Source organism: Oryzias latipes, chromosome 5 (genome assembly GCF_002234675.1).
Source record: "Oryzias latipes chromosome 5, ASM223467v1".
NCBI classification, from domain to species: domain Eukaryota; kingdom Metazoa; phylum Chordata; class Actinopteri; order Beloniformes; family Adrianichthyidae; genus Oryzias; species Oryzias latipes.
The window spans coordinates 13,391,914-13,406,244 of NC_019863.2; the positions used below are offsets into that span (position 1 = coordinate 13,391,914).

Here is a 14,331-nt window from a genome sequence, read left to right on the forward strand (position 1 = left end):
GAAAAAGCCAAAAACAAGTTTAAATTCATCTTTTACTCTTTCACTTCCTACATTTCTTTTTTTACTTAAGGTATCAATTTTTTTTTTAAATGTGACTGTGGTTGGAAGATCATGTGGGCATTTAGATGAAACATTAGGCCTCATACATGTCATCAATTTCTAAAGCTGCTAAAAGGCATTTAAAAAATTCAAGGTGTGAGCGAATGAATGGGAAAATAAAACGTTTTGTATGGGTAGATAAAAAAAGCGCTAATTTGTTTAATTACTAAGGTCTCAAAAGAAAGTGTGTCAAGTATTAGGCAAGTAATTGGTACAAAGGTTTATATATTTTTTAAAGTTCTTCTAAAGTCTTCTCCTGAGAGCAAAATAAGTTATAGTGGTCCTCAAAAGCAGAACATCATTTTTAAGGTAGAACAAAAAGTTGTGGTCCCATTTTTAACCCCTTGAAATCTATTGATGCAAATATGCATGAAACCCCTTTAGCTCCAAAGTTACCTTAATTTAACATCTGCATGACAACAAAAACACTGTTATTTTTTCTTTTTTTCAATGTTGGAAATTAACTCAGGTGTCAAGGGTTTAAATCAAATTACTACCTCCATCTGTTGCAGGCTGGTCCGCTGTTACAGTCCTCTCCCTGTTCACTCAGAACCAACTCTTATCAAGCTCTCAGACTGGCTCTCAACTCGATGCAGAATTGGTTAAAAAGTGGTGCTGATAGTTTACGAACCACTTATTAGTGCAACAACTAAATACTGGCACACACAGAACTTTGTGTGAGTACACAAACCCAGCAGGGCTCTGAGATCTGCAGGAAGCTTTCAGCTTCAGAGAACCAAACAGGGTGTTGCTGCCATCAGCTGCTGTTCTGAGCATCAATATCACAGGCATATCTTGGAATTTTTTACTGACTTTTTCTCGATTTAATTCCAACCTTAAACTTTGCTCTTTTATGATGCCTTTTTTTAACTGCATTTTCATTGTTTTCTTTAATAATGTCCCAGTTTTTATATTATTTTCTGTATGATGTAAAAAGTAGTGTATCTATGCAAAGTACTTTAAATTGCTCCAAAATTGAATGATTTTTCCAAATGGAAAATAAGAAAGCAGAAATTGCTGTTAAATCTGGACAAAGAAGTCCATTGTCCAAGCAGAGGTGTTAGAATGATTAGGAAAGAAAAGAACATCTAATGCAATTTTCCCTGAACTTTTTCACCCTTTAACAACCATACCAAGGGGGTAAAAATCTATGATTTTCTTTTTTTGTTTGTTTTTTTGTTTTTGTTGTTGTAATACACACAAAGGTTTTGAAAAAAGAAAATTCAAAATATACTAAATCATTTGATTTGTGGATGTAACATTATATAAAAGGGCTGTGTCATGGCAAAAACACCAATTTCAAAAAGGATAAAACATCTCCAAGAAATAAATGTAACTTTGTCTTTTGTTATATTTGATCAATGATGATTTGTTCTGCAATAGCTAACTTATATCTCTGTTGTGTTAGTTAGATAACATGATTAATGTTTTGGATTTTTTATTAATTTTTAAATTATTTACGGTGACAAGAAATAAGAAAAGTGAAGATTGTAAAAACAAGTCTGCTATTTTAAATCCATCCATTCATTAATTTTCTGAACCCACTGAATATCTATTGGGCTTGTAGGCCTGTCCCAGGACAGAGTGCCAGTCTGTTGAATGACAATTAATTCATAAAAGTATCTACTGTTTATTTGATGATTTCATATTTAACCTAAGGGCAATAACCCTTTAACACCCGAGCTTATTCTGACTTCTGTGTTCAAAACTAGCACTAGTATCAGATAGCGACAGTTCAGTGTGAACACCGTTTGCCAAAAACACAGGCTGAACGTGGGTCCTTGAACATGCCCGCTGTGTAGGTATCATTAAACAATCGAAGAGTTCCTCTATGTTATGGAGCGTGCATCAAGGCGTCCCCTGGAACATCTCCAGTGTTTAAAGGCTTCAATAATTTTAGAGATCATTTTGAACATTAAGATTTTTTTCTTCATTTCATCTTCATTTCTCTGCTTCAAGTTTTCATGTTTTTAATAAAAAAATGTGCACTATTTGACATAAATATTAATATAATTTGGATATAAATATTTCAGAATACACTTTTTAGTAGATTTTTTATTAGAACTCTAAATTAATAATTAATTTGGTTATTTATCAGTTTTATAATTAAGTTCTGTTTCTCACACATTACTATTTTATTCCAGTGCTCCATTCAGCTGAAATAATTAATCCAAGGCTATTAAAAACTATTTGTTTACACCCCCCTATCTTGATTCAGTTGCAGTTCATGTTCAGCTTCCTGTCCGCAGTGGCTACACATCATGCACGGTCTCTACTGTGAGACAAAACTGCTCCAAGCTTATCTTACCAACCGCCAATTGATTGGTTCATCAGTGTGAGATGTTTTTAATTACACTGTCAAATGATCTGTTAATGGACAAAGTGAAATCTGTTACAATGTTCTATATATAAGTGAGTATTCTGCACCTAAGACAATAATCCCATGGTCTCCAGTGACCAAGGTCATACCGGATTACTGATATGTGAAACTGCGTTAAGAGGCATACGAAACACGGAATTAGCTCCTGCCTGCTCCTCTATCATCATCTCAGTCCAGTTGTAGGGTGTGGACATCAACTGACACTCAGCTACAAACAAAAGAAACACTCAAACCCTTAAACTATACTTGAAGTAGGAAATAAAAAAAAATGAAACCCTCAGATTACAACTGTTTTGTTTGGTAGTAGGCATTAGCCAAAATGTAAAAAGCGTGCAGCCATGACATTGTGGTGAGGTAAATCATTGCGTAACTGCAAATCCTAACAGGCGAGCTCAAGGCCCTGAGGTTGAAAACTGCTTTCACTGCGATTGGACTGAAATGATAGCGCAGCAAATTATAATAGCACTCTTTCTTCATGTCAGGTGAATGTTGATATGTGCTGTGTTATCATTTTCAGTGACACTCTAAGAGAATTTTTTTTTTTCCTCAGCCTTGTATTTTATTTTTTTAAATAAAGAATTCATCTTCAGATCAAGGACAACTTGGCAACACATGTTTCTGTGTATGGTGTTAGTCCTTTGTTTTTTCTTTGGTATTCAAACTTTTTTTTGGGTAAAAGTAGCATTTTCTCTAAAAAAGAAATTAAAAAATAAAAAACTTTTATGGAGCAGAAAGGTATGAAAACAGTTCTTCTGAATCTGTCTTTCACAAAACACAACAATTGTGCCTCATGAAGCCCACACAAATATTCAGGAAACCTTCTACAGTTGTTGGAATGAACTTCTCTTAGACTAAATGCCACATGCATGTATTTGATGGCCTGTTAGCAGGAAAAAAGGAATTTTATTTCAGATCAACACCACTCAGATAAACACTCAGTTAAAAATATTTTTTTTGTGTGTTTTAACATGTTTTTGTGGCATTTTTGGTAATGAACAAATAAATATATAAATAAAATTAAGATTAAAGCTGCCTTTTTGAGTATTTCTTTATTCAAATAGCTATGAATAAAGAACAGACGAAGAAATGCTGTTGGAAAAGGCTTGTAGCTGTGAAGTAGAAGCTACAATCCGTGGGCCAAACGGGGGGGAGGAGAAGGGGGCAAGCTTGCTTTGCACCAATTGACCCGCCCACAACTCAGAGGGGAATCTCTAATGAACTACTGCCGCTCTGCAGAAACTGTGTCTCAAAAAAAACAAAAAACAGTTTTTTTCATTTTGGCTAAAAACGGCATGATCATAATTAAAACACCACTGGGAACGCTTTAACAATAAACATCCAAAAAAAAATAATACAATAGACATCCATACTGTGACCTAAATTTACAACGGCTTAGCTATAAACCACTAATAAACAAAATGCAATCTTACACCAAACCCTAACCAAGAACAACAACAGCCCACACTATAGTGGACTATTTCCTTTTATCTTCTGCTTCCTTTATTTGCCGTTTCTTCAAACCACATTGACCACTTTATTCCATTTAGTTTGCACACATTCAGGGGATCCCCCGGGAAAGGACCATGCACACTCCGTCTGTCTGGAAAAGCAGAGGAACGGCACAGAATTCGACATGCACTCACGACCTGTGCACGACTCTTACTAATTCTTCTAACCACCGCTCCATGAAAGAATTGTCTGGATGCAGTGTGGTGGTGGCTGCAGGAAAGCCCTACTTTATTTGTGCTCCTCAGAGTAAGATGATGGATTAAACATTGCAGTGGGATACTGTCTGGGTCATTGGTTTGGAGGAGGCCTCATTGGTCCAGCAGATGGGTTTGGTGATGAAGCTTTAATTGGTATAGTTTGCATTCTGTTTATGAGCAAATATTGCAGCAGAAGAAGAGGGGTGAAAAATACACTTTTGTACCTTCAAATTGATGTTGTATGCAGCTTTCTATTGACTAAATTCTTTAAAAAGATCCACTATTTGCCCTTTCTGCAATTTATCCTTCTTAACCACAACTCATCTGAACTCCAACTCAATGAATTGATGTGGGATTTTTTTTGCTGCTTCATGCGCTGTCCAAAAAATCTAGCTGTGAGGCGTCATCACTTGTGATATCACAACAGCACTAAAGAGGACATTTGCTAGGGGGAAAAAAGTCTATTAACAGTCGAACCAAATTAATTTGAAATGAAGATCCAATGTAATTGGTTTGCTTGCACAGCTAGATTACTTTTAATAAACTGCCACTCTATAAATGCAGTCACATTAGTGGCTAATGGAGTTGAATAGTTTTGACTGTACTGTCACTGTATCGCCCTGCAGCTTGCCTCTTACTGTCACACAGATCTCACCTGTTCTCATCAGTCCTTAAGCCTGTCATGTCTGCATGTGCCAGAAAGTTGCCAGTTCTCTGCAACGATGCATCCATTCTGGTCACATTACTGGTTTTCTGTTTGCTATGTTTCTCACATACTTTTGTTTCTGGACTCACGAGCCCTGCCTTTCAGATTTCTGTATCACTCCTGCCTACTCCTTTAAACACCTTTACTTTTGGATTTACAGAATCTGCTTGCTCCTCTTGAGTTTTCTGCCTGACAGTAGGGGAGATCTTTGGATACTGGATTTTGGAATTGAATATTGGATTTTGGTTTTGGATTAAAAGTTGTGTGAGTTTCCCTCCACTATAGAAAGTTTTAGAGTTTCTGACTCTGTTTACTAACTCTACTAACTTGAGTGGACATTCTCTGCTACCAGAAGGTTAAAGTGTTGCTTCTCCTGTTCCAGCCCATCTCTTTCATGTTTCTGAGCGATAAACTGTTACATTTTCTCACAGACAGTCATTTCATTCCAGCATACAATTCATCATACATACTAATAGCATGTATATTTACAATTGGAGAGAAACTTTGACAATGTTTAACTTGTATTGGGGCTAGTTTTATGCCACTTTAAATAATGCTACAATCATTGCCATCTTGGCTAAATAGGACACCATCAAACTCCTACCTTAAGAAAATAAACAAATTGGAGAGACAAACATCTCAGATTTGTTGGAATGAAGACGCAAAAAAAGTTCTGTAACTAAACTGTCTGTGGTAAAGTCAGGCCACACTTCAGTAACTTAAGAAATTGTTTGCAAAGCAATACATGTTAATCATTCTTGCTCTGGTCCCTTTTTCTTAATATCGTCTTGCCAAACCTATTTTTTTTTCCATATGTTTATTTATCCCAGATTATTTAGGTTATAAATTGACCAATCAGATGCCTCGGTAAAAAGCACGTTGTGCCCGCTGGCCCCCACCTCAAATGTTTGATTGACAGATTCTCCCGATCCGCTTTCAGTGGAAAGGGGTGTGGAAAGATCACTCATTATTGGCGACAGTAGTTGCCCTAGAAACGTGACTCAGACCAACTCGGACCAATCACTGTTGACTGACTCTAAATGGCGGTGCCCGTATTGTGGAAAAACGGCAGCTGAATTGGCTTCATTTCACCGGAGCCTGAGGAAAGGGATTTTTTATGGTTGACGTCACACCGGCCTTGTTCATCTCTATATACAGTCTACAATAGTAACATGTAAAAAAGACAGTACTGCTACATGTAAGCTGCGTATTTTCTTACAATCAAACTCAACCTTGATGCCACTGTAGGTACCATAACCGTTCGGCCTGGAACTTCCGTTTGGGGTCCTTTCGACTGAAGGTAACATCCCACCACGGTAACCCCGCTTGGACAAACTACGTAGCGTCGACATCTGCTCGGGCTCTACAAATTTTCATTTCACGTTCCCTTTTGTTACCTAAAGTTATTTTCCCTCATAAATTGTGTCTGACAATATTCTTTGTAATTTTTATAAAGACATGTTGCCACAATCTGCTTGTTATTCTTGTTTAAGTTCAGCCATGGCTGAAAATGTTGTTAGCACGGCTTAAAGTTGTTCCTCCGGGACCATTCTGCCAATAATAAAGCACTGGGCACACGGATTAAGCGAACATGCATCAATAACAATCATAACAAAAATAAAGGCATGTTTAGAAGACAATCTCGCTTTATGTCGGATCTGAGTTTGTTTACAACAGACTTCATAATAATTTCTTCTATGGTAGTATCGTAATTTGTCCAGACCAATCACTACCTGACACGTCATCAAACCGACGTACAGCCAATTACATAATGTGACGTCAGCATTAGTCCGAGGACCCCGTACGGACGTTCCAGGCTGAATGGTTATGGTACCCACAGCACTTGTATAAAAAATAGAGGGACATTTGGACAGAGCACCGTTTACCTCCCAAAATCCCTACAACATCAGTAAACACAACCAGAAAAAATACATACTGTATATAAGGCGCTCCAGATTATAGGGCGCAATGTGTTTTTGTAAAAGAAATTGGGCTTTTAAATGTGCCTGATATTGATTAAAATACCATTTGTTTTAACAGATGTTAGCCATTACATATAAAAATGTGATGAATTTACAGCTTTGTTTATTAAAATATGATCCATATTAAGGTTCCCCCCAAAAAATAAAGCTAGAGTGGATTGATCTTGAAAAGGCTTGGTGCTGCTCTTTCTAGGAAGTGTCTGGGATGCTCCATATTGCAGCCAGTGGACACAATCTGACTGAATAAAGTGCTTTTTTTGTTTGAAACAACATTTTCTGTCACTGTTACTTTGTGTTTGCTCAACATCAATTTTTGGTACGGCCAGAACTTAAAGGTTTTTCATAGCTAAAATAGATAACTTTTTTTTTTTTTACTGAGTCTTGCAATGAATTAAACAAAGTTCTCTTTCAACATTCGTTTCGGTATCTCACTATGGGACACGCCCCCTGCGCTGTCCCCCAGAAGCTCTTTTTCATTACGCCAGTCTTGACTGGCAGACAGAAGGTGACGTCTGCTCTCAGGAGGCGGGACTTCCTCCTGCTATAAGAGCCGGACGCCATCTTCTCTCCTCAGTCTAACACCTCTTCTCGCTCCCAGAAGCATCCTCAGACGGCAGGTGTAGTATCCGAAGCTAGCTTAACTGTTCCTAGAGCGAGCTAACAACTCGGTCGCTGAACGCTAGTCGGTGTTACATAGCTTGTCTGGGTCACGCGGTTGGTCTGTCTCCAAACAGCACCCGTTAGAACTAGTCACCATACTAGTAATTTTCGCGCTTCGCTCTCAACCGGCGTCGACGAAGTCGTCATGGAGCCTGAACCTTTCCTCGCCATGGAAACGGTCAGACCTCTGCCTAGAGCCTGCTCATGCGGCAGCAAAATCGCCGGGGCAGACACCCATTCTGCCTGTGCTGCATGTCTGGGGCTGCAACATGCCCAGGACGCGTTAGCATCTCCGGCTAGCTGCGAGCATTGTGCGCGCCTCTCCCTCAAGACCCTGAGACGCAGACTAGCGCGCCAAGCTAGTCTGTCCAAGGCGGACCCGGTCTTGGGGGTAACCAGCCCCCCACTACCAGAGGAGTCTACGCAGGGAGAGGTGGCAGGCATGAGCTGGGGCGACCAACTGGATACGGTCGCGCCACTCGAGGGCATGGATGAGCAGGAGGCCGCGCCCCCGGAGTTTCAGGACACTGTGCCCGACTCCGGAGACGAGTCCATCAGCCTCGGCTCTGAGGAGGACGAGGAGGACAGCGAGCCTTTCCTTCTGCCATCGGCTGCAAAGCCGCTGGCTGCGGGCGACGCGTGCAGCGGCTTCCCAAACCCGACCGCCGCGATGGACCTGCATGATGTCTGCAGAAGAGCAGCTGAAAAGCTGGGCATTAAGTGGCCTGAAGCCCTCACCGAGGCCACCACGTCTCGCTATGAGGGAAAAAGACTGCCTAAAGCCAAGTCTTCCAGCAGACAGCTGCTGCCAGTGTTCCCTGAGTGCTTGGAGGAAGCAACCAGGACCTGGAGCACCCCCTTTTCAGCCAAAAGCCCCGTCCTGGGAGGCTCGGCTTTGGACTGGGCCAACATGGAGGAGAACGGATTCTCGCAGATCCCTCCAGTCGAACCGCTGCTGGCTTCCCACCTGCACCCAACACAGAAGTCCACCATGACTTCCGCGGGCCCCGCCCTGCCCTCGAAAGCTGACTGCTTCCAGTCAACTCTCACCGAAAAGGGCTACAAGGCAGTTGCCGCATCGGTGAAAGCCCTGAATGCATCTTCTCTGCTTCTAGCCTACCAGGCAGAGCTGCAGGAACAGATGTCAAGCACTCCAACCCCAGACCTGTGGAACGAGCTATGCGTGGTCACAGACCTTTGTCTGCGTCTCCACAGGTCCGCAGTCCAAGCCTCTGGGCGAGCCATGGCCCTCATGGTTGTCCAGGAAAGAGCCCGGTGGCTGAACTTATCCAGTCTCTCTCAGAAGGAGAAGACTCAACTCCTCGATGTGCCGGTGGACCCAAAGAGCCTATTTGGGCCAGCAATGGCCACAATGCAAAGGCGCTGTGAGGAGAAGAAACGGGAAGGTGAAGCACTGCAGCTGTGTCTGCCCAGGAAGGTACCCCCTCCTACCCCAGCTGCACCGCGTCTTTCCTTCGCTCAAGCGGTAGCTAGACCAGCTTACCGCACTCCGAAACGCCAGCCTCAGCCAGGTGACCGGAGCCACGGAAAGCCTGCTGAGGCCAGAGGGGCCTGGGCCAAGAAACCGTCTGCTCCAAACGTGACAACGTCAGCCCAGCCAGCGCCTCCTGTCGCTCAGAGCGCAAAGAAAAAGAGGCGTGCCACCTAGGGCGCAACCAACAGGGATGGAGAGCGGGCAAAACCAGAAGCCTGCTTCCCCCCTTCCACGACACGTTCCGTTCCTGTCGTTTTTCTCCAGGGCATGTTCCAGCCCGACCAAAAGGCGTGCAGAGGCACAGGTGGCCCTCACTGTTCACAGCCAGTTGAAAAGGAGAAAAGAGGGACCCACAGAGAGCTCAGTGGAGCCACAGTTGGGTCCCAGAAAGTGTTTGAAAAGGTTTTTAAAACCAACACAAATAAAAAATCCCCGAGGCGCGCAACCAGGCCCCGAGCCAAGGGCGCAGCCTCAACACAAAAGACAAAACAAAAAACAAAACACATACAAATGACGGGAAGCCGAGTGGGAGCTGCGCAGCTGCACATGAGGCCACAGGAGGGAGCTGTTGCTCCGCCAGTGGCACAGCAGCCCAGCACCGTGGTACCAACGAGCCCTGCGCCAGCGCAGCTCGTGTTGGCCACGCCCACCAGTGTCTCAGCGCGGATGCCGCTCGGCCCGCTCTCGGACAAATCACAGCAATGGCGGCACTGCGGGGTGCCAGACTGGGTTATAAGCACTGTTACCAAGGGTTACAGACTCCAGTTTGCATTTACCCCTCCCCTTTTCAATGGTATACTGCAGTCGCAGGCCAGGGGGCAGAATGCACGAATTTTGCAGGAAGAGATCAAAACACTGCAGGGCAAAAGAGCCATTCAGCTAGTGCCACCGGAGCAAGCTCACAGCGGGTTCTACTCCAGATACTTCCTGGTCCCAAAACGGGGTGGAGGCCTGCGTCCGATTCTAGACCTGCGAGCACTGAACAAATACTTGAGGAAGTACAAATTCAGAATGCTAACACACGCAGGTCTGGTACGGTTTGTGCGTCCAGGAGACTGGTTCGTCTCCATAGATTTGAAAGACGCATATTTTCACGTCCCAATATACCCCCCTCACAGAAAGTATCTCAGATTTTCCTTTCGAGGGAAGGTTTACGAGTTTCTAGTGCTCCCCTTCGGCCTCTCACTGAGTCCGCGGGTGTTTGTGAAATGCACGGAGGCCGCCGTCGCACCCATGAGACAGATGGGCGTTCGGCTGGCCATGTATATAGACGACTGGCTGCTCGCAGCGCAGTCTCCCGAAGAACTCAGGAGGCAGGCCGGGTTGCTCACATCGCACCTAACTGCACTGGGCTTCACAGTAAACTGGGGAAAGTGCGTATTGACACCAGTTCAAACGATCACTTTCATCGGCTTATCCCTGAATTCGGTCGAGTTCAGAGCGCGACTCTCAGCGGAGAGAGTGACAGCCTTCCGGGCGTGTCTGTCACAGTTCCGCAGAGGGGCGTGGATAACATTCAGACTGTGCCTCAAACTCCTCGGGCTGATGGCATCGGCGCTGTCCGTCATCCCTTTTGGCCGCTTACACATGCGTCCTTTTCAGCGGTGGGTGGCGTCGCTCAATCTAAGCCCCGCCTGCCATGGTCACCGACGAGTGCTTGCTTCGGTTACGTGCATTCTCGCCCTACACAAGTGGAGGGACATCTCCTTCCTCACCACGGGTGTTGTCATGGGAACCGTGCAAACAAGACAGGTGATCACCACAGACGCCTCGCTGACAGGCTGGGGAGCCACTCACGAGGGCAGGACAGTGAACGGTCTGTGGGGCTCCCACATGCGATCAGTTCACATAAACTGCTTGGAACTCCTGGCGGTGTCTCTTGCACTGAAACATTTCTTACCCTTTCTGAAAGGGCGCCATGTTTTAGTCAGGACCGACAATACCACAGTGGTGGCGTATATCAACAGACAAGGAGGGCTGCGCTCATTTCAGTTGCACACGCTAGCACACAGACTGATTATGTGGAGCAGCTCCCGTCTTCTGTCGCTGCGGGCCATCCATGTACCGGGGATAATGAACTGGGGAGCCGACCTGCTCTCCAGAGGGAACCCGCGTTACAGGGAATGGAAGCTCCACAGCCAGGTGGTAGCCCAGATGTGGAGCATTTACGGTCAAGCAGAGGTCGATCTCTTTGCGTCAGCGGAGAACGCCCAGTGTCAAATGTTCTACTCTCTGACGGACCAGAGCGCCCCCCTGGGGGTGGACGCTCTAGCGCACGAGTGGCCGTGCCGACTTCTGTATGCGTTCCCACCATTGGAGTTGATTGCCCCTACCCTCACCAGGGTTCGGGAGGGGAAACACTCTCTCATCCTCGTAGCCCCTCGGTGGCCCGGGAAACACTGGCTAGCGGACATCATTCAGATGCTGCACAGCCAACCGTGGCCCCTGCCTTTACGCAGGGACCTCCTGTCGCAGGCCCGCGGGGAAATTTTTCATCCTCATCCGGAGCGCCTGGCTCTGTGGGCCTGGCCCGTGAGAGGCTGAATCTCATGGCAGCGGGACTCCCGCAGAACGTCGTGGACACGATCCAGAGTGCCAGAGCGCGGTCCACCCGCTCCGCCTATGGCGCCAAATGGCGCGTTTTTGAGGACTGGTGCGTAAAAATGGCCGTATTGCCTTTCCAGAGCCCAGTCCCAGTCATTCTATCGTTCCTTCAGGAACTGATTGAAAAAGGTTTGTCCTTTTCCACCATTAAAGTGTATCTGGCGGCCATATCCGCCTGTCACATAGGTGTTAATGACAAAACAGTGGGCCAGCATCCGCTTATTTGTCAGTTTATGAGGGGCGCACGTCGGCTCCGACCGGTGTCGAAAAGCCTTGTTGCTCCTTGGGATTTACCGGTGGTGCTGGACGCACTGTCGTGCGCACCGTTTGAGCCACTGAGGCAAGTCAGCCTCAAAGCGCTCTCTTTTAAAACAGCTCTGCTTATTGCACTAGCTTCTGCTAAACGAGTGAGCGACATCCATGCGTTGTCAGTTCACCCGTCCTGTTTGCAGTTCTCCAGAGGGGATTCTAAGGTTTTGTTGAGACCGAATCCGGCATTTATGCCCAAGGTTTTCAACCCTACCATACCTTGCCACCCCATTGAGTTTTTGGAATTCAATCCGCCTCCTTTTTCCTCTACGGAGCAAGAGAGGCTTCACACATTGTGCCCTGTGCGGGCGCTGCGCATGTATGTGGAGAGGACGGCTGGCTTCAGAAAATCTGAGCAGCTGTTTGTGTCGTGGGCTTCTCCTCACACAGGAAAGCCTATAACCAAACAACGCCTGTCACACTGGGTTGTGGGCGCTATAACCATGGCTTATAACAGCAAGGGGTTAACACCCCCGGCTGGCCTGCGCGCTCATTCCACTCGCGGCATGGCATCATCATGGGCAGTTTTTCAGGGCATCTCTCTGGATGATGTGTGCACGGCTGCCAGTTGGGCAACGCCTCACACTTTCATCAGATTTTATAGACTGGATGTCACTAGACCAGGGCTGCCTCACGCAGTGCTAGGTGTGGGGTCCACACCTTCACCTGTATGATCAGCCTGGTTGTTCTCTGTTGGTCTTCGGAGTAAGCTTATCTGGCAATACGGGAGTCTCTACATCCCATAGTGAGATACCGAAACGAATGTTGAAAGAGAACTTTAGGTTAAGAACTTAACCCCGGTTCTCTGAAACATGAGTGAGGTATCTCACCAGATCACCCTCCTTGCCTGGAGCGAGAAGAGGTGTGCTTACTTAGACTGAGGAGAGAAGATGGCGTCCGGCTCTTATAGCAGGAGGAAGTCCCGCCTCCTGAGAGCAGACGTCACCTTCTGTCTGCCAGTCAAGACTGGCGTAATGAAAAAGAGCTTCTGGGGGACAGCGCAGGGGGCGTGTCCCATAGTGAGATACCTCACTCATGTTTCAGAGAACCGGGGTTAAGTTCTTAACCTAAAGTTTCTTTAATATTTCGCATTGAAATAAACTGCATAACTGAAGGGTTGTTTCAGCAAGTGAAACTAATAGGTTTGAAAAAAAAAGGTATAACTGCCCAATGCAAAGCCCGTAATTTAAAGCTATACACACATCAAGATGGCCCTGCTGACGTGGTTACTTACCGCAGTATTCCTGTGATTTCTGCTCAACATTGCCACGAAAAGGTAAAGGGACGGAAATGCATTAACGACAAAATCAGATGCATGAGTCAGGAATGAAGGGCTGGTGTGGACCCAATTGCAGGAGGGAATCAAGAACGCAGTCTTTTATTTTAGTTGGTACTGATAAGACATCAGAGTCAAAAGGGTAAAATGGAAATACAAAGATCTTACAGAAAAATTGATAACGCACAGGAAGGTATAACATGGGAACGACATAGCTGCTACAAAATAAAGGTTAAATGACTCAAATAAAAGTCTCAAACTACGAAAAAATAAAACATTTGTATTTTGACTGAAATTATAGTCCAAAAGCTTATTAGGTTTAAGAAGAATAAAGAAAAATAGGAAAAAGAGAAGGTTTATACAAGGGTTTTCTTTGATTAATATGTGTTGTGGTAGATCTCTGGGGAAGAAAAAATGAAAAACCCTAAAAGTAACTTACTCAGCACTAAGATATTGGAAGTACTGGAGGCATTAGGGTTAAGCTGTCAATTGAAACAGCCTCCATATCCATCTTAAATACGAATACAAGAAGATAAGATGAAGACCCAACAGAAATATAAGAGACCCCAGCAATGAGAAAACAAGATAAGCTTTTATAATTTAAGAACCAAATGATGTCATCCTGGACATGTTACAATAAAAGAGTTGAGGACAATCATATCTACATGACAGAGCTATTCTGGCCTATGTTTCTCAGTCAGCTGGAACCAGAATAGTTTGAGACTCCTATGGCTCAGTTGTTGCCAAGTAACAAACACACCTGAGTAGTGCATTAATCTGCAAAAGCTGAAGGAATGCAGCTTGAAAATAACGTCACTAGTGGGTGTGCAAAGGTGCCTTGGAAAGCATCCAGCTTTGTTCCAGATTCAAAATATCATTAAAAACCAGCAGCTTGATGAACTTTCCCCACATTTTACTGCAGCTCCATGGAGTTTGAGTTTGTCAAAAATCTTCCAGAACAAGCCGGAGTTTCCTCAGTGGGATAGTGGTCTGGTCTTTGTCAGTGAGTATTAACTGAGCCCTTTTGTGCTTTGAGTTTATGACATCCCTTCTGGGATCCATAAAGACTATTTGAACTGAACTCAATTGAAAAACGTTTTATGGACGGCACATA

General features: G+C 44.7%; 2 protein-coding genes across 3 annotated transcripts in view; one reads left to right on the forward strand and one right to left on the reverse strand.

Moving 5' to 3' along the window:
• Window positions 1-14,331, reverse strand: part of LOC101172155 (protein FAM19A2) — a 124,960-nt gene that overhangs the window by 69,345 nt on the left and 41,284 nt on the right. The window lies entirely within an intron of this gene.
• Window positions 9,288-12,028, forward strand: LOC111947441. Its single transcript, XM_023954946.1, has one exon. The coding sequence runs from the start codon at window positions 9,296-9,298 to the stop codon at window positions 11,570-11,572; it is 2,277 nt and encodes a 758-aa protein (XP_023810714.1). The 5' UTR covers window positions 9,288-9,295; the 3' UTR covers window positions 11,573-12,028.

Excerpts from the sequence above, each read along its gene's own strand:
- LOC111947441 (XM_023954946.1), top strand. The coding sequence starts at position 9,296 with ATGTTCCAGCCCGACCAAAAGGCGTGCAGAGGCACAGGTGGCCCTCAC.